Source organism: Apis mellifera, linkage group LG5 (assembly GCF_003254395.2).
Source record: "Apis mellifera strain DH4 linkage group LG5, Amel_HAv3.1, whole genome shotgun sequence".
NCBI lineage: Eukaryota > Metazoa > Arthropoda > Insecta > Hymenoptera > Apidae > Apis > Apis mellifera.
This window is the reverse complement of record NC_037642.1, coordinates 10238250-10257198: the sequence shown is the minus strand read 5'-3', so window position 1 is coordinate 10257198 and position 18949 is coordinate 10238250. Positions and strand designations below refer to the sequence as shown.

At 34.7% G+C, this 18949-nt stretch overlaps 1 protein-coding gene across 5 annotated transcripts in view; it reads right to left on the bottom strand.

Annotated features, from left to right (window-relative positions):
- The window catches only part of LOC411113 (solute carrier family 12 member 4), a 139877-nt gene that overhangs the window by 87018 nt on the left and 33910 nt on the right, over positions 1-18949 (bottom strand). Inside the window, exons 1-2 of one of the 5 annotated variants that reach the window (XM_006567786.3) lie at positions 8853-9210; positions 3113-3594 (exon numbers count right to left, since the gene is read on the bottom strand). The exons of the other annotated variants lie outside the window; for them this stretch is intronic. Coding sequence (XP_006567849.1) covers positions 3113-3170 — 58 coding nt within the window. The 5' untranslated portion in view covers positions 3171-3594; positions 8853-9210. Of the gene's footprint in view, positions 1-3112; positions 3595-8852; positions 9211-18949 lie in introns of those variants that run through there. 5 annotated transcript variants of the gene reach the window in all.

The window sequence follows — 18949 nt, the reverse complement described above, 5'->3', positions numbered from 1 at the left end:
TATATATATTATATTATATTTAGCGAAAGAAACTATAGATTATTTCATCAGCAACATCACCAATTGTTTTGAAAATGTTTCCATCATAAATTGAAAATTGCAATAATTAATTGATTATATATATATTATAAATTATATTATAAATCTAGACTTTATATTTAGCAAAGGAAACTATAAATTACTCCCTCAACTCCATCAGTCCAATTGTTTTGAAAATGTTTCCACCTCAAATTGAAATTGTAATCACTAATCGACTATATATATATTATATTATATTTAGCGAAATAAACTATAGATTACTTCATCGACATCACTCCAATTGTTTCGAAATGTTTCCATCGCAAATTGGAAATTGAAATTGACTATATATATTATAAATTATATTATAAATTTAAATTCTATATTTAGCAAAAGAAACTATAGATTACTTCATCGATATTGTCGCTCCAATTATTTTCGAAATATTTCCATTGCAAATTGAAATTGAAATTGCAATAACTCATCGATTACATATATTATAACTTACAATTGTAAATTTAAATTCTATATTTAGCAAAAAAAAAACCAAATACTAGATTAAACTATAAATTACTCTTCATATGCACCATCGCACCATTTTCCAAATATTTCCAAAATGCAAATTGAAATCGAAATTGATGCAATAACATTAAACAGAGAATCTTCCAATTACAAATCTAAAATAGCTCCACGATCCAGCGAAAGAAACTAAATAAAAATTCCAAAAAAAAAAAACTATCATTTTCCACTCGAGGAAAAGAACTTACAACTCCAACCCCTCATAAATTACTCGATCGACAATACAAACCCGAAATTGTTCTCGAAATTGAAAATTCGGCGCGTGAGAGGCGTGTTTCTCGAAAAAAAAAAAAACGTACCAACATATTCGCGGGATGGAATTTCGTTCCATCCGTGCGGAAAAAAAAAAAGAAAAAAGAAAAAAATTGGACGGCAACAAGGCGGATGGTTGGGATACGAATCGTGGGATGGACGACAATCCGTTAAAGCTTATCCCCCGCGGAGGATTGGACGGTTTCGCCCTCTGTTACAGTTGGCCGACCTCGACGCGTGAAAGGGGGCCAACGAGGATTTACGATTGGACGGAAGGGGGAAGAAGCTCGTTGGATAACAACGCCGCGCTGATTTTCGCCGCGAAATAAACGAGGGGGGAGGAGGAGGAGGATCCTCAAGATCCTTGCGCTTTCAACGAGGATTATTATTATTATCGTTTTCCATCCTCCGTGGAAAAGTTGGAGAATTAATAGAGATTTTAATCCATAAATGGATTATCATCCAGAGGAAATATTCTCTGGATCGTGATATTAAATAAATGAATGGGTTGTGCGAAAATTTAAATTTTATATCTAAATGGGAAGAGAATAAGGGGAACAAGGTTTCGTATAAATTTTATTATTTTTTATTATATTTATAAAATCTAAATATATCTAAATGGGAAGAGAATAAGGGGAATAAGGTTTCGTACAAATTTTATTTTATAATCTAAAAGATGTAGCAAGATGTAGGAAATGTAAAATATAACGGCTCGTACGTGCGACGACTTTCGAACAAGGAATGAAAAATTTGAATAATTTTTAGATTTAGAAACTAAAAAAAAAGATAATACGAATTATTAATAGTATAAATAAATAATAATAAAAGTTATTAATTAATAAATTATGTGACTTGTTATTTCCTTAAAATTTCACTTTTCTTGAAAACTAATCCACGATTCTTTCGTGATAAAATATTCTGCAAAGAGAGAGAGAGAGAAAAATTGAAAAATTTGAAAATTGATTCGAAAAATATTTTTCCAGCGGGATAAAGGAATAATAGGTGGTGCGCGGGGGAGGGGAAACAAGCGCGTCGATACAAAAATGGAACGGCACGAATTTCCCTCGTTACTCTGGTCGGTGAAGCGAGAGAGCCTTTTTTGGCGGCGCGTTGGCACGAGTGGCTCGCGTCCACGCGTTTCGACGACAGAAAATTCCACCAGCTTCAGCAACCCGGAATTTCTCTCTCGCTTCGAACAGAAAACCGTGATAATCCGTGAATGAATGAGCGCGCAACTTTCGCGGAACAAACGCCACGAATCGGTGGCAATTTGTAAATTTCCTTCACCATTCGTTTATCGCGAATGGGGGATGAAACAACGATAATTTCGGCTGGCGGAACGATTCAGGAAAATTCTTTCTCCTTGTGAAAATGTTTAAAAGAAAAAGAAGGAAACTTTAATAATAATAATTAGTATTAGGCTCGAATTAAAATTAGAATTGCTTTATTATCGTTCGAAACAGCATTGATACTTTTGTTATTTGATCTTTTAATTATTTTCACTTTCGAGATGGATCTAAATTTTCTTTCAGAAAAAGTTGAAGATTGAAAATAAAAATCTCTATTTAAATTCTTCTTTGAACATAGTTTAGAGAACATGCTTGTGTTTTTTTTTTCTTTTTTATTATGGGAAGCTGTACCCAATGATGGGGAAAATTTAATAGTTGAAGTTATATACGAATAAAATTACCTCGATAAATTTATCGTGATAATAACAACGTGATTAATTTAATTTAATTATTAGGTATGCAAATAAGTTCCTTTTTTCCTACGATCGCCTAATTTCTCACTAAATTCGAATCACTTTTCATCCGAAACAGCGTTCTTTTTAAGAAAATTAAGAGTTTCCTGTGCAACAATATAAATTTCGAATAATGCTTACTTCTTTGCTTGTTCCAGCTTAGAAATCGAAGCTACTGTATATCTTACGGAAAAAATGGTGGATTTAAAGCAAAAATTCAAAGAAGATCGTTCAACTGCTGAGAAAGTTCGACTACAAAGGAATCGACAGAAAGATCTCGAATTTAGAAAAAAAAGAAAAAAGAGAGAAGCAAGAGAACTTATTTATCGCACCTAATAATTTCCATTAAAAGAAAAAAATTTTCCTTAATAAAATAAAATGAAGAGAAATTATCTAGCCTCGAGGCTAGACTCGATCCAACAGTCGTTTCCTCTCCCAGGAAGGGAGAAAAGGAACAAGAACGAGCTACAGTTACCTCGACGAGAGGAAAAAAAAGAAAAGACTTAAACTTATTGTACTTGCCTTCGACGAGCTGCTCCTTCTTCACCAAGATCAGAGGGATTGCGCCCGAGTTGCTCATCGTCCTCCTATTTCCAACTTATCACTTGGTCCCCCTTTTCACTACCGATCTCGTTAACATCCAGTTGTCAAACACACTCCCCTACTATTCCCCAAATTAATCTTAATCTTCCAACATCTTCGATCTTCAATCCGAAATTCTCCTTCCTTTCGCGATCAATCCTCTCTCTCGGTCCATCGATCTCACACGCACGATAAATTTCTCACGATCGTTGGAAAAATATTCGCTCGATCGATGCGATCGTCCTTATAAATTTATTATTTCTCTTATACACTTCTTTTCTTTTTTCTCCTCTTCTAACACACGATATTCACGCGGCGTTCGATGCTAATCGATCTCGCAACACGTAAGATCTTCTTTCGGTTCTGTCGCGCGAACACGCGTCGGTTCTCGGTGATCTCTCGTTTCGCGGTTGGATCCACGGCTACGACGGAAACATTTCGAATTATAATTACGAAATTGTTGGTCGGTCGAGGCGATAAAGGGGGAGGCGGGGGAGGGGAGGGTCGATGCGTGATTAGATAATATCGGTCGAGGGATCAATGCCTCTCCTCTTGTCGGCTTGGAGGAGTGAGAGAGAGAGAGAGAGAGAGAGGTGTCTCTGCCGAGAGACGCGTTATCTGGAATAAACGTTGGTTCCAAGGTGAGTTTCCGCACGCGCATGTAGCTTCGTTCCCTCCGCCAAGGGGCAGAAAATCGAATTGGGAAAAATTGGGAGGAGGAAAAGTTTTCCATTGTTTCTTCCGTTTCCACGGATTCGACGACAATTCCAATTTTCCAGGGAGTTAACGAATCGTTAAAACGAGAAGAAAAGGATGTTGGGAGGAATTTGTTGGGAGATGAACGAAGAACATATTTGTCCTGTTGTTTTCCCTTTCTCGATTGCAAAATTAAACGGTTAAATTGTGGGGAAGTATAGTCTCGATTTGGGATGAATAGACACGTGGAGTTGACAGGAAGATATTTGCACGGAGATATAATAATTCTTTTTTTTTTAAACTTTTATATTGATCTAGAAAGATATTTGGATGGAGATATAATAATACTTTTTTTTAAAAGAGATTTGGATGAAGATAATAATATTTTTTTTTTCAAAACTTATATATCGACGTTCCAGAAAGATATAATTATATAACTTTTTGAATGAAGATATAATAATACCTTTTTTTAAACTTATATATCAACGTTCCAGGAAGATATAATAATACTTTTTTTTAAAACTTATATATCAATGTTTCAAAAAGATATCATAATATCTGAATGAAAATATAATAATACTTTTTTTTAAACTTATATATCAACGTTGCTCCAGGAAGACATTTGGATGGACATATAATAATACTTTTTTTTTAAAAAAGATTTGGATGGAGATATAACAATACTTTTTTTTTTTAAAGAGATTTGGATGGAGATATAATAATACTTTTTTTTAAAATTTATATATCGATATTGCTCCAAGAAGATATTTGGATGGAGATATAATAATATTTTTCTTTAAAAGAGATTTGGATGGAGATATAATAATACTTTTTTTTTAAAGAGATTTGGAAGGAGATATAATAATACTTTTTTTTAAACTTATATATCGACGTTCCAGGAAGATATATAATAAGATATATCATAAGATATAATAATATCTGAATGAAGATATAATAATACTTTTTTTTAAAACTTATATATCGACGTTACTCCAGGAAGATATTTGGATGAGGATATTATAATACTTTTTTTTAAAAGAGATTTGGATGGAGATATAATAATACTTTTTTTTAAAAAAGATTTGGATGGAGATATAATAATACTTTTTTTTAAAACTTATATATCGACGTTCCAAAAAGATATAATTATTTTTGAATAAAGATATAATATATCTTATAATATATGAAGATATATAATACTTTTTTTTAAAACTTTTATATCAATGTTGCTCCAAGAAGATATTTGGATAGAGATATAATAATATTTTTTTTTTTAAACTTTTATATTGATGTTGCTCCAGGAAGATATTTGGATAAAGATATAATAATACTTTTTTTTAAAACTTATATATAAACGTTCCAGGAAGATATAATTATTTTTAAATGAAGATATAATAATACTTTTTTTTAAAACTTTTATATCGACGTTGCTCCAGAAAAATATTTGGATGCAGATATAATAATACTTTTCTTTAAAAGAGATTTGGATGGAGATATAATAATACTTTTTTTTAAAACTTATATATCGTTCCAGGAAGATATAATAATATCTGAATGAAGATATAATAATACTTTTTTTTAAAGAGATTTGGAAGGAGATATAACAATACTTTTTCTTAAACTTACATATCGAAGTTGCTCCCGATACTTTGAGACAAGCAGCGACAAAGGAAGAAGAATTAACGAGAAAGAAAGAAAAAAAAAAGAAAGAAAGGAAAACTTTTCCCGCTCGCGGAAAACCAACCCTCCTTTCTTCATCGAACTCGTCGACGAGACGATCCCTTTCGTTTCGATACGGAAAGATAGATCGATGAGCGGAGATTCGAAACGATGAAAACTCGCGGCTTTTATATGCCCCTGAAGGATTGTTCGATTCGCGAGGTTGTGAGCAAGGGCGAGGACACGGAAGGGGCGTTCCGTGGAAATGGATTTCCGCCTTCGTTTTCGAGAATGGCTCGGCCGATGCCGATCGATCTTCGTTCGAACCCTTCCCCCTCCCTCCCTCCCGAGTTTGAGGAAAAAACTCTGGCACACAATGGCCAGATGGTATAAACGAGGCAACCCCGGCTTCCTCGGTATCGAGGATTCCAGCTACTTTTTATTCGCACACGAGGATTAAAGTTTGAATTTGTTGTGGATGGAACGGAGAAAGGAAGGTGTTTGGATGGAAATTTTTGCCTTCGAGTACAAAGGGCGGTTCTTTTGTTCCTTTGTTTCGTTTAGGACGATTGTTCGTTTTGCGTCACCGGTGAAAGGATTTATTGTTGGCGAAAAGGAATTCTTTTTTGTTATTGCTATTATTATTTCGTTATTACAATTCTATAAATTTGAAGTAAATAGAAAGTAAATTTCGAATGGAATTTTATTATTAGAAAAAGTGAATTTCTTTCGTTTAAGATGATTCTTTCGAAATTTTTATAACGAAATGTGTATCGATTAAAGATTTTAGTTTTTGTTATTGCTATTATTATTTCGTTATTGCAATTCTATAAATTTGAAGCAAATAGAGAAACGTTGGAATGGAATTTTATTATTAGAAAAAATGAGTTTCTTTCGTTTAAGATGATTCTTTCGAAATTTTTGTAACGAAATCTGGATCGATTAAAGATATTCCTTTTAGAAATTCACGTTTCGTGTTCAAATAGAGTCGAGAATAAATATTGAATTTCTATCCTTTAAGATGATCGAAATTTCGAAATTTTTCCAACGAAAATTAAAGGTATCGCTTTTTCAAATTCAGGGAGGGAAAAAACACGTTTAAATCATGTGAATAGGAAACAGATTTTGCTTAAGACGAACAAAGTTCCATCCGATCTAATCTAAAAGATGCTCTAAACACAAGGTTCGCTCTAAACACAAAGAAGAAACGTCGGTTTAGATATAAGCGAGAAATTAATAATGAAAATGGTGAACGATACGCGGAACAAGTATTCCCGATGAAAAATTAATCCCCGATACGCGGTGCGCGGGGAAACTGTGTCATTCGGTTGATTCGATGACACCCGGGGCTTTGATCGATTGTCGAGGCGCAATTTTGATCCCCCGAGTAACCAAAAAATTGGGGCGAAATATAAAATTCGAACGAGAGATCGTCCCCTTTCTCGAAATTATATTTTTTTCGGAAGGAAAAAAAATTGCCTTCCGAAACTTTGAACTCGATTTCGTCCCAGATTTCATTGAAAAATACATATACAAACGCAAGATTTGAATTAAATATAAAAGAGAGTTCTTAGTCTTTAAATATTTATTTCTTTTCAGCTGTCAAACTGGTCTTCTTTCAGGGTTGCCAACAACTTGATGCAAAAATGGCGGCAAATTCGAGGACACCCTATACATATTTTGTTAAATTTTCGAAACTTCCCGAAAGATTTTATCATTCCAGTAAAAAAATATTTTTCTTATATACACATGCTCGAACAGTTTTCCTTAAATTCTTTAAAACTTTAGAATTAGAATTTCCTTTCCATTTAAAAATTCTATTCCCCTCCGATTAATTAAGAAAATTTTCTCTAATGAAACCCGTAACAAAGAAAGAAAGAAAGAGAAAGGAAATACTCTTACTTAGTATCTTCATAAGTAAAACTAATTGAAATAATCGATATCTCGCGAGGGGAGGGAAATGAATTTTCCGCCGAACGGGTGACATTGAAGGGTAGAACGGTCGAGCTATTTCATCGACGCGTCGTCTGATCGATCAACGTTGATCCCTCCCCCCTCCTTCCCTGATGGCCGCCATTACCGTATCGACGTGTAAAAAACCTAGATGCATGCATGCATGCATGAATGCATGCATGGATGCACCGCGGGCGTCCAACGACGTCCAACTTTTCCGCGCGGAATCTAATCTATGAGACGAGCCAGCAGAAATAATTCGAATAATCGGATTCTACTTTATTCGAGGCAAGCTTTGCGATCTCTCTGGAAGAAAATTTTACTCTTTTCAATTACAGATTTGTTTATATTGCTGATGGCAATCTTTCGTTATCTTTCGTTCCATTCTTTAAAACATTTTTTTAAAACGTTCGATAACGCGACGAGTGGAAAATTAGAATTATTGAGATAGAAATATAGAGGGATAATAGAAAAGATAATTTTGGCCAACTCTGAAGATTTTTTCGAAACAACTGTGAAAAGGAATCTCTCTTTCGATAATTAATAAATTATATTTATATATTTATTATAATTGTTCAATATATACATTTGACGAATGGAAATTGGAATAATGGAAGATATATTTAATTAATCAAGAGGAAAGAGGAATAAAAGTTTAAACGAACACTTGTTGAGCAATTAGAATTACGTGGATGCTCCAATCGAGAACAATGCACGGGGAAAATATATGTATATTGAAAAAGTCTGGTTCGATTAATATTAACGGATGCAACGCGTTGTTCACGCCCTTGCAACACGCGTCCCGGTATAATAATACGCGAACGTGGCTTTAAAACGTTATATTTTTAGAATATTCGTAGAGGAAACAAAGAGTTTCGTGTCAAGCAACAAGTAATCGCGTCTTTCCCTCCAATTGTTGCTGGATTCGCGCTCGATGGAATTCAACGAAACGCAGAAAGGACGAATTACACGCGAAATTATTCCTCTCTCAAACAATAATATACTTTTTTTCTTTCACCCGTCCGAGCATCGAGAGAAATTTTCACGAGGGAATACGAAGTTTAAAGGAACAGAAGAAGAAGAGGAGGAAGAAGAAAGAAAAGAAAAACAAGTATCACCTGCCTTCTCGAAGAAGCCAGCCCCTGCAACACTCCCTCACCAGCCTCCCCGCAAGAAAAAAGACAAGGGCAGGACAAAAGGAAGCGGAAAAAAGATTCGAAGGAAGATTCGATCCAGGATCCCCAGGCCTCACAGCCAATCTCTCTCTCTCTCTTTCTCTCTCGGTTCACCCCCGGTTTCAACAAGCTGGATCGATGAAGGCTGCTCCTTGCATCGCTCTCCTCTCCCTGCCACGCTCCTCTCCCCCGCCTACCTGGATCTTTTCCCTTCCAGGGAAAATTTCCGCCGATCTTCCCACAGAGAGACACACGAAAAAACAACGGGACGATCCACCGAGATCGGCGAGAAGACCGACCGAACCGAACCGAACCGATCCGAGTCGAACCGAACCGATCCGAATCGAACCGAACCGAACCGAATCGAACCGAACCGAACCGAATCGAAGCGAATCGAAGCGAAAAAGCGGTGGAGAACGGTGCGCGTCGCACTGTCGCGTTTCGCGGTCGAATTCGAACTGGAGACGCGGGCGAAGGTAGAGGCGGGCGATCGTTAGGCCCGCTTGCCTCGGCCGGCAATCGACGCTTAGGTTGGTTCGGAACCGGCGTTGGATCGAACTGGCGTACCGATCCGCTCGTGGATCGGGGGAGAGGCGCGCAAGGTTGCAAGGTTTTTCGCGTTTTGTCCCGGGGGTTGGTCGCTCGCCCCACTCACTCACCTGATATCCGCGCACCTACTGCTATCGCCGCTGCCTCCCCGCTCTCTCTCTCTCTCTCTCTCTCTCTCTCTGCGAGGAAGGAACGTTAGGAACTCCCTCTATTTCTCCTTCTATGTCTCCGTCCTGCTCCTGCTCGTCGCCGTTCCCACTCTGTACACGGCTTAACTCGCGCGCCACTCGCCCCTACCTTCCCCTACCCTCTCTCTGTTCGTTCGACATTCGGACTGGCGCGCGCTCCCGTTATCGTTATCGTTACGAACCGACCAACGTCGACGACCACGTCGACGACGATCGCTCGCGTGCGCTTACCGCACCGACTTTTTCACCCAACCCGCCCTCTCTATCGAGGTATCTTTTTTCTTTTTTGTCGTTTTTCCTTCCCTCGTTGTTCCGGTAATTCCCCCGCTTATTCCTCCCCTCCCCCCGTCGATGCTTATCGACGCGAGCTCCCGTTTAAGTAAGTCTTCCCGTGCACCGGCCACGTGGAAAACGTGGCCTGGTATCTTTCTCCAATTTCCTGGCTTCTTCCCTACTCCTCGAATCGGGTCGAATCTTTCGATCGACCGATCATCGATCATCGCGTTGTCGCCGAGCGAGAAAGGGAGTTTGTGTATCCCCAGTCACGTTTTCTTGCGCGTTCTTTTATTTTTTTTTTTTTATTTTAAGAGATTAAATTTATGAAAGTTTCTCTGTGTCGAATAATTGTTTTTTGATTATAAGAGAAATTTTGGTTAAATATGTATCGTGAGAGATATGCTTTTATCAAATTTGTAAGAGAAAGATTTTTAGATGTGTTTCTCTGTATCGAAGAATTATCTTTCAATTATAATTGCCGTTACAGTGCAAATTTATTAAAGATGAATTAATTTGTTAAAGATTTTTATATATGGAACGACTATTTTTCAATTATAATAGAAATTTTGATGTAAATATCGGATTTTCAATATATAAAGAAAGATTTTTATTAACATATTATTGTTTCTCTGTGTCAAACGACTATTTTTCAATTATAATTGCTGTTATAGTACAAATTTGTTCAAGTTAAATTAATTTGTTAAAGATTTTTAGCTACGTATCGAACAACTATTTTTCAATTATAATAGAAATTTTGATATAAATATCGGTACCGAATTTTCAATAATGCAAATATATAAAAAAAGATTTTTATTAACATATTATTGTTTCTCTATGTCGAACGACTATTTTTCAATTATAATTGTCGTTACAGTGCAAATTTATTAAAGATGAATTAATTTGTTAAAGATTTTTATATATGGAATGACTATTTTTCAATTATAATAGAAATTTTGATATAAATATCGGTATCGGATTTTTAATAATGCAAATATATAAAGAAAGATTTTTATTAACATATTATTGTTTCTCTGTGTCGAACGACTATTTTTCAATTATAATAGAAATTTTGATACAAATATCGGATTTTCATAATTTATAAAGAAAGATTTTCATTTATTAACATATTATTGTTTCTCTGTGTCGAACGATTTTTCAATTATAAAGAAATTTTGATTTAAACATCGTTGTTATATTTATTAAATTTTTCAAAAACCATTTTCCAATAATATAGCTTCTCTCAATCCTTCCATATACTCTTTCTCTCTTTCTTCATATTTCAAGATGGTCGTTTCATTCTCGATGCATCACTGTATCTAATTAAACGCAGGCTTTCGTTTCCAAATTTCCAAACATTCGTAATTGGCCGAGAAACGGCGCGCGTTAAGAAGCGATATCCGTCAATAATTCAGGGGACGTGGCGGGTATAGGTACGCCCTACTTTTTATTTAAATGGCAACTGGGGATGGATCGGGGATGAAAGTTTGATGAGGCATGGGGTGGTTGCAAAACGATTAAACTTTCATTTCGCCCATTCGTTCACTGATTTCCCCCGTTTTCCATTTCCCTCCACCATCACGTTTACTTTCCAAAAGATTTTTTCCCCAAATATAATAAATTAATATGTGCAACATCTCTGATTTTGAAAATCAATCGATTCAGAGAATCCCCTCCAGAGATTTCTCGAGAATGGAAAATTCACTCACTCAGCATCATTGTTGCCAAGTATATATGTATGTGCATATTCGAAGTGTTTTCAGAGTGGTGAAGGGAAATTTGATTATCGATGATACAGGGGAACTGCATTTGCGCGAAGTAAATTTCATTTGGCGGCCGATTAATCGAATCTCGACTGGTGTACCCGAACAATCGTCGAGTGGCTTCGGTAGTAATAATTGTCGGCCACGAAAGAGAAGAAGTGCATCGATGTATTCGTCGACACACCTGTGGAAGATTGAAATTTGCCTTAAGAAACGAAAAACTTGTATCTTGTTTCGAAGAATCGAATTCGAAGAGAGACTAACTCTCTAACGTTCTACGTGGCAAGAAAAAAAGAAAGAAAGAAAAGAAAAATAAACGGTCAAATAAATTGGGAGCAAACGAATGAAGCAGTAAACGCAAAAAAACGTGAATTTGGGAGAAAACGAGAGAGAATGTGAAAGATATTTTGAGCGAGGAATAACAAGCTCGTTGAAAATTTTAAAATTTAATCGATATTGAGCATCAAACTGTCTGTCTATGAAAGGAAGATGGACGAGACAAAAGGCGGGGGAAGATATTCGGGAAAATCAAAAGCCTGGAAAGGTGAAGCAAACATTTTGCGAGCGATGGACGATTGGACGGATTTCGAGCATCCGTGACATACGTGAAACAACGCGAGCATCCCTGTTATCCGAATTGTAAACACATTACACGCGTATCCACGCTGATCCGCGCGATTTCCAACGCATCTAACTGTTTGCGTTTCCCAGTTTCGTAGCAATATACGTGATCAATTTTGCTCGTTTCATCTAGGTTGATTATCTAGTTTTTTCAGGCAGACAATATGTTTGATGTCTATGAAGATTTGGGTTAGAGATTTGGATGAGTTTGTTGGTGTTGTAAATTTCTTGAGAAAGAAAATAAATGTAGATTAATAAATTAATAAATTTTGAGACTTAAGAATGTGAAAATACACGTTAGGATTTTTCTAGTTTCGCTTAAAAGGTTTGAAAGTTTGGATAAGTTTGTTGGTGTTGTAAATTTATTGAGAAGAAAGTAAATGTAGCTTAATAATTTTGGATAATAGTATATTTAAGATGGTATAAAAATCTACGTTTTGGATTTGAAGAATTTTTCTAGTTTTGCTATGAGGATTGTTTAGGAGTTTGACTGAGTTTGTTGGTGTTGTAAACTTATTGAGAACGAAGGAAGTAAATGTAAATTGATAAATTTTGGATACTTGAAATGATGAAGGTGTGAAAATTCATGTTAGAATTTAAAGAATTTTTCTAGTTTCGCCTTTGAGGATTGTTTAAGAGTTTGAATGAGTTTGTTGGTATTGTAAACTTATTGAGAACGAAGAAAATAAATATAGGTTAATAAATTAATAAATTTTGGATACTTAAAGGTGTGAAAATACACGTTAGGATTTTTCTAGTTTCGTCTATGAGGATTGTTTAAAAGTTTGAACCAGTTTGTAGATATTATAAACTTATGAAAATGAAAGAAGTAAATAGAACTTAATAATTTTGAATAGTAGTATATTTAGGGTAGTGTTCATTTTGTATTAAAATTTTACTCAGGATCGTAAATCATGGAAATTTATAGTTCACTACAATTTTCGGATTTTTTTTTTTTAATTTAACAGCCAATTTTCTTCAGTTTGAAATTTAAAAAAAATGGAAACGAAGAAAGTTATACATATTTCCAAATTTCTATAATTTTAAGAAATGAATAATGGACCAAATAAAAGGATGAAACCTATTTAAAATCGATCGATCCTTCGAATCTTTCATTTTTCGAACATTCGCGCTCGATTAAACGATCCAAATCTCATTTCGACGATCTAATCCTCGAAACGTTCAAACGGATGGAACACGGCCAACAGAAGAAAGATCTCGCGCAACGGTAAAAACTATTACTACTATTATTACTACTCTCCATTTTCTGTGGCCACGATCGATCTTCTCGACATCCACGAGAAAGAACACGTTTCGACATATTCAAAATTCGATCGAATTAAAACGATCGTCAATTATCACGTACAAACCTCGCCATCCATCCCTTCATTTCCCTATCCTATACGTATATTCACGCGTATTAAACTTGCCAACATTTTTCACTCCTCGTAAAATATCTTTGAACCACTTTCGACCAAATCCTTCTCGACGACTCTTAACATTTACATTTAATTGAAAAAGTATCATAAGTAATATGATATCCCTTTCGTCCCTAATCCAATCCTCGTTCATTGAAAATCAACGCTCCTCGAAAACCCTTCCATCCCTTTCTCATTTCCCTTTTCTCAATCAACGAGCTTTCAAAAAATACTTTTCCTTCATCATCCACACTTTCCCTTTTTCCTTTTCCAGCCACTTTTTCAGAGGAAAAACGTAAGAGAAACTGTCGAGCCCGAATCAAGCAGCGAAGAAACGAGTTACGAGCTTCGTGATTCGACGAGGCCATCTTTGGAGATGCACTTCAACTCTCTCGAAAAAAGAAGAAAGGAAGGAAGCTCGAATCCTGTTGCTCGACAAATAATCGATCGTCACTTTTCATAGAGGATTCTCTCTTTTTTCCTTTTTTTCTTTTCTTCTTCAAACCTGAAGAAATCCTGCTCACGCGAAAGGGGATGAAGGGGATCTCACGAGAATTAAATCCTTCGTTTCTTCGACGTTTATCGTCGCTTCGGTTTACCGTTGAAGTAAGCCTGGATCAGTTACGTTGCAAGTTTAACACCTACTTACGTTTCGTGAATCGAGTGGAATAAGGATAAGCGTGCAGGTCCTCTTTATGGCGCAGTTCGAGCTTTGGATAATGTACACCGTTCCTCCGCACGACCATTCTAGGATAATTAATGGAGAGGAAGAGTCGTATAACGATATAAAAGTTTAAAGGAGAATTGGATGGAGCTTAAACGGCACATGCTCGAGTAAAAACGTATTTTTTAATTTCTTTACCACCTCCACTAATTTTTATCGTTTATTAAAAACCTTTTGTTTCATCAATTAAGGAATTTTCTCCTAAAACAAAACTATCGAAACTAATTAAAGTAAGAAATAATTTGTGGAGGAATATTCAAATATCAAAATAGGATCAGGTGGAATAAGAATTCATTTATTTATATATATATATATAGAACAGAGGGTGGGTTTTGTAATAAAAAAAGGATAGATAAGGGGTTGTAATCACCATCACATGAAGATGATCTATGAATTTTACACTTTCGACTGGAAATTTAACATAAGAAGTAAGAAATAACTTGCGGAGGAATATTCACAAATATCAAAATAGGATCAGGTGGAATAGGAATTCATTTATATATATAAGAAGATAATACAATGTAACTTGAAAAGTAAAGTAGAAAAAAAGAAATTAATATATGAAAATGAAAGGAACAAGAGTTACAATTTTTTGAATATGGACTTGGAATTAAAAACATCCTAGTTTTATTCACTGTTTGAATCCAAATACGATGATTCGAAGATGAGGTACAATTCGTATTACAAATTGACAAGGAAGAAAAATGAAAAATCGTGACAATCCTCGAGTCAAATTGGGATTACTCTCTCAGATCATATCCTTAAGTGATAAAAATATCTGCAGACGTAGCAAAAAAGTTATAACAGACGCTTATATAAATTGGAATTTCGAATTTGAGAATTGGAATTCTAAAGAAGTAGATATTGTATCTTATATATATATATATATATATATATATATATATATATATATAAAATTGATGTGCGAGGACAGAGAGTGGGTGGCAATAAAAAAGGACAGATAAAGGATTGTAATCACCTTCGACGTGAAGATGATCGATGAATTTTACGCTTTCGACTGGAAATTTAACATAAGAAGTAAGAAATAATTTGCGGAGGAATATTCACAAATATCAAAATAGGATCAAGTGGAATAAGAATTTATTTATTTATATATATATAGAATTGGTGTGCAGGACAAATCGAAAAAGGGTGGGTTTTGCAATAAAAATGGGCAGATAAGGGTTGGCCATCACCATCACCTTCGACGTGAAGATGATCAATGAATTTTACGCTTTCGAAAATTTAACATAAGAAGTAAGAAATAACTTGCGGAGGAATATTCACAAATATCAAAATAGGATCAGGTGGAATAAGAATTTATTTATTTATATATATATAGAATTGGTGTGCGAGGACAAATCGACAAAGGGTGGGTTTTGCAATAAAAATGGGCAGATAAGGGTTGGCCATCACCTTCGACGTGAAGATGATCGATGAATTTTACGCTTTCGACCGGAAATTTAACATCTCCGCCAACTTTGAATGGTGCACCGATATCATCAAGTCTTCTTGCAATGCTCTTTTCATCGTTTTTATCATTATTTCGTTAAATCATTAGCTAGTGTTTAAAGATAATAATATATAGGATACAATATCTACATCGTTTTTATTATTATTTCGTTAAATCATTAGCTAATGTTTAAAGATAATAATATATAGGATACAATATCTACTTCTTTAGAATTCATCGTGCATATGATTACTCGACGATTTCCTTCCCTCTCTCTCTTTTATTACAAGAAAAAGACAGGAAAAGAGAAAAATTGTATTTGAATATCGAAGTCAAACTCGAACTATATATTTTTACATTATTTGTTTCTCGATGGGGGAAGAAACGGATCCTTTTATCGGATGGAATCCTCTTACGGGCTCTCCAATTCTGAAATACAGCCACCGAAATCGGACCGACACACGCCCCGTCTCCTTCCTTTATCCCCCTAGTTTACGTTATCTTCTCCCGATTTCAACTCCATTTTTCCCTTATATTTCCTTCTCTCCCCTCCCCCCTTTGCGCATCGATGAACTTCGCTCAGGTTTACAAAGGAGAAAAAGAAAGGATACTATTTCTTCCTTTTCCAGAAATCGAATTTTAACGAGGCGAACGACCATTCGAGACTTTTCACGTTTATCGAAGATACCTGCTCGAATAATCTCCTCTGTTTCTCCACTTCAATTTCAAACAGTTTGAAACAACGATGAGTCTGAAGAGAGAGAGAGAGAGAGAGAGAGAGAGAGAGAGGATTTGTTATTGAAGGTCTGTGGGATTCGTTTCGTGTTTTGATGAGAGAGTTTCGAAGAGAATGATTAATTATCATTAAATTAATATGGAGAGGATAAGTTTGGTAATGAGATATTGGCGCAGTGGTTTTATATAGGAGGTAGTTTGGGCAAAATTGTTTTAATTATAGGAGATTTAATGAGATACTGCTTTTTATTATATAATTTATTGGTACGTCTTCTTGCAATGCTCCTTTTAACGTTATTTCATCATTAAATCATTAGCTAGTATCTAAAGATGATAATATATAGGATACAATATTTACTTCTTTAGAATTCCAATTCTTAAATTCGAAATTCCAATTTATATAAGCGTCTGATATAACTTTTTTGCTACGTCTGCAGATATTTTTATCACTTAATATGATATGATCCGAGAGAGTAATCCCAATTTGATTCGAGAATTGTTACAATTTTTCATTTTTCTCCCTTCTCAATTTGTAATACAAATTGTATCTCATCTTCGAATCATCGTATTCGGATTCAAACAGTGAATAAAACTAGAATGTTTTTAATTCCAAGTCCATATTCAAAAAACTATAACTCTTGTTCCTTTCATTTTCATATATCAATTTCTTTTTTTCTGCTTTACTTTTCAAGTTACATTGTATTATCTTCCTATACATTTGTATATTTCTTCTTTATATGGCTAATCCTCGAACTAAATCACGCGACTAAACCGTAGATTTAATAATAAAATTGGATGAAATTTGGAAAAAAAAAATATGGAGAATATTTTCATCGCTTCCTTCGTTCGTAAAAAAAAAAAAAATTTCTCTAACGTTTCATTAAAAACTTGGTGCGCGGGTGCCGTGAATTTAATTAGAAAAAAAATTACGCTCGACTCGAGTGGAGCACGGAGTTTTTGCCGATTATTTTTTTCTTCCTTTTCCTTTCTTTCTTTCTTTCTTTTTTTTTTTTTTACGAAATTCCAGTGGCTGAAATCGTTCGTCTCCGTTCACAAAATGTGTTGAACGAAGATCGAGATCTCCTCCCCTCTCTTTACCGGATCACGAGTTTATTTTCTCAAGATAACAAAGTGGAGATACGAAGGTGAAGAGATAAGAAGGCATGAGAATAATTTTCACTTTCGACCGAGGTATTTTTTTTATCCCCCCAGGTATTTTTTTATCTTCGAGCCGTGGAATGCACGGTATTTGCGAACGTATTAACGCGCGATAACGATGATGATCCGGAAGAGCAACCGTCGGCGAATTTTTCAGAAGAAATCTATAATTCTTGATTTCTGGTGACCAATTTTTCATAATTTGTTCTAACTAACGCGATGATAAACCCAAAACTAATTCACACAAAAAATATTAAAGAAAATTAAAAATAATCACCTATTAATTTCACTTTCGATGATATAAAACGAAACAGTAATGACTAAAATTTTTTCAATTAAAATCTTAAGAAACTTAAAAAGTTTACATTATATAGTATAACAAAAATATAAAGAATGGTAATATTGTTGTAAATAATTTAATTTAATAAATTCTAGTCTAAATAGTGTAACACTTAAAACATTAATTTTGTAAATTAAAATCATACTATAATAATATTTTATATTAAATTTGTATTAAGATTTCAACAAAATTTAAACAAATAAATATCGATAATTCCCAAAATTATCATTTTAAAAATTAAACTATTTTTTGACAAAATTATTATTATATCAACAATTCTTATTTTATCGAAAATTACCAAAAATATCCACAATAATTTCATTAAAATTTTTTCTCATTTCTTTTGCCCTTTGTTCTACGCGTTTAAATACAAGAAGAGAGGGAGGGGGCTCGTTAAGATTTCTGGAAGATTGATCGAATAGATTTGGAAGGGGAGGGGAGGGAAAATAGGAGAGTCAGTGGCTTTTCTATTTCTTTTTTTTTTCCAGAGAATGGGGAGATCGTGTTACCGCTTTGGACTTTCTTTCGTGTATTGCCTTCGGCGAGAAAGAAATCTGATGCGAATCAATTTTTAACGCCATTGAATTCGGCTGGAAAAGAATACACGAATCCTTTCAAATATATATATATAAATTTCGAGAAATATTCCAAGTGTAGAATCGAAGCTTCTCTTGGCCGGCGGCTAATAAAAGGAAAGTCACGAAATTTTGGAAAAGGGATTTTAAAATATTTCAGAGATCGAGGAATTGAAAGAAGTATGGGTGTTGGTCCGTGATATGGAATATAATCGTATACGTGCAATCCCTGTCAAGGGTGAGAAGATTGTAGAAATCTAAGTATAAATAAACTTCGATTTCAAATTCAGCTCAAATTCGAAAGGAATTCCTTTCGAACATGTCTCTCGAAACTTGGAGAAATATTCCAAGCATAGAATATACCTTCGAAATATGCATTTCGAAATTAAATATATTCCAAGAATAATTCGATGGAAGGAAAGAAGTATCACTTGATATCGAACATTCATGTATTCGTGCAACCCCTGTCACGAAAGAGCGAGAAGATCGCGAGAAAT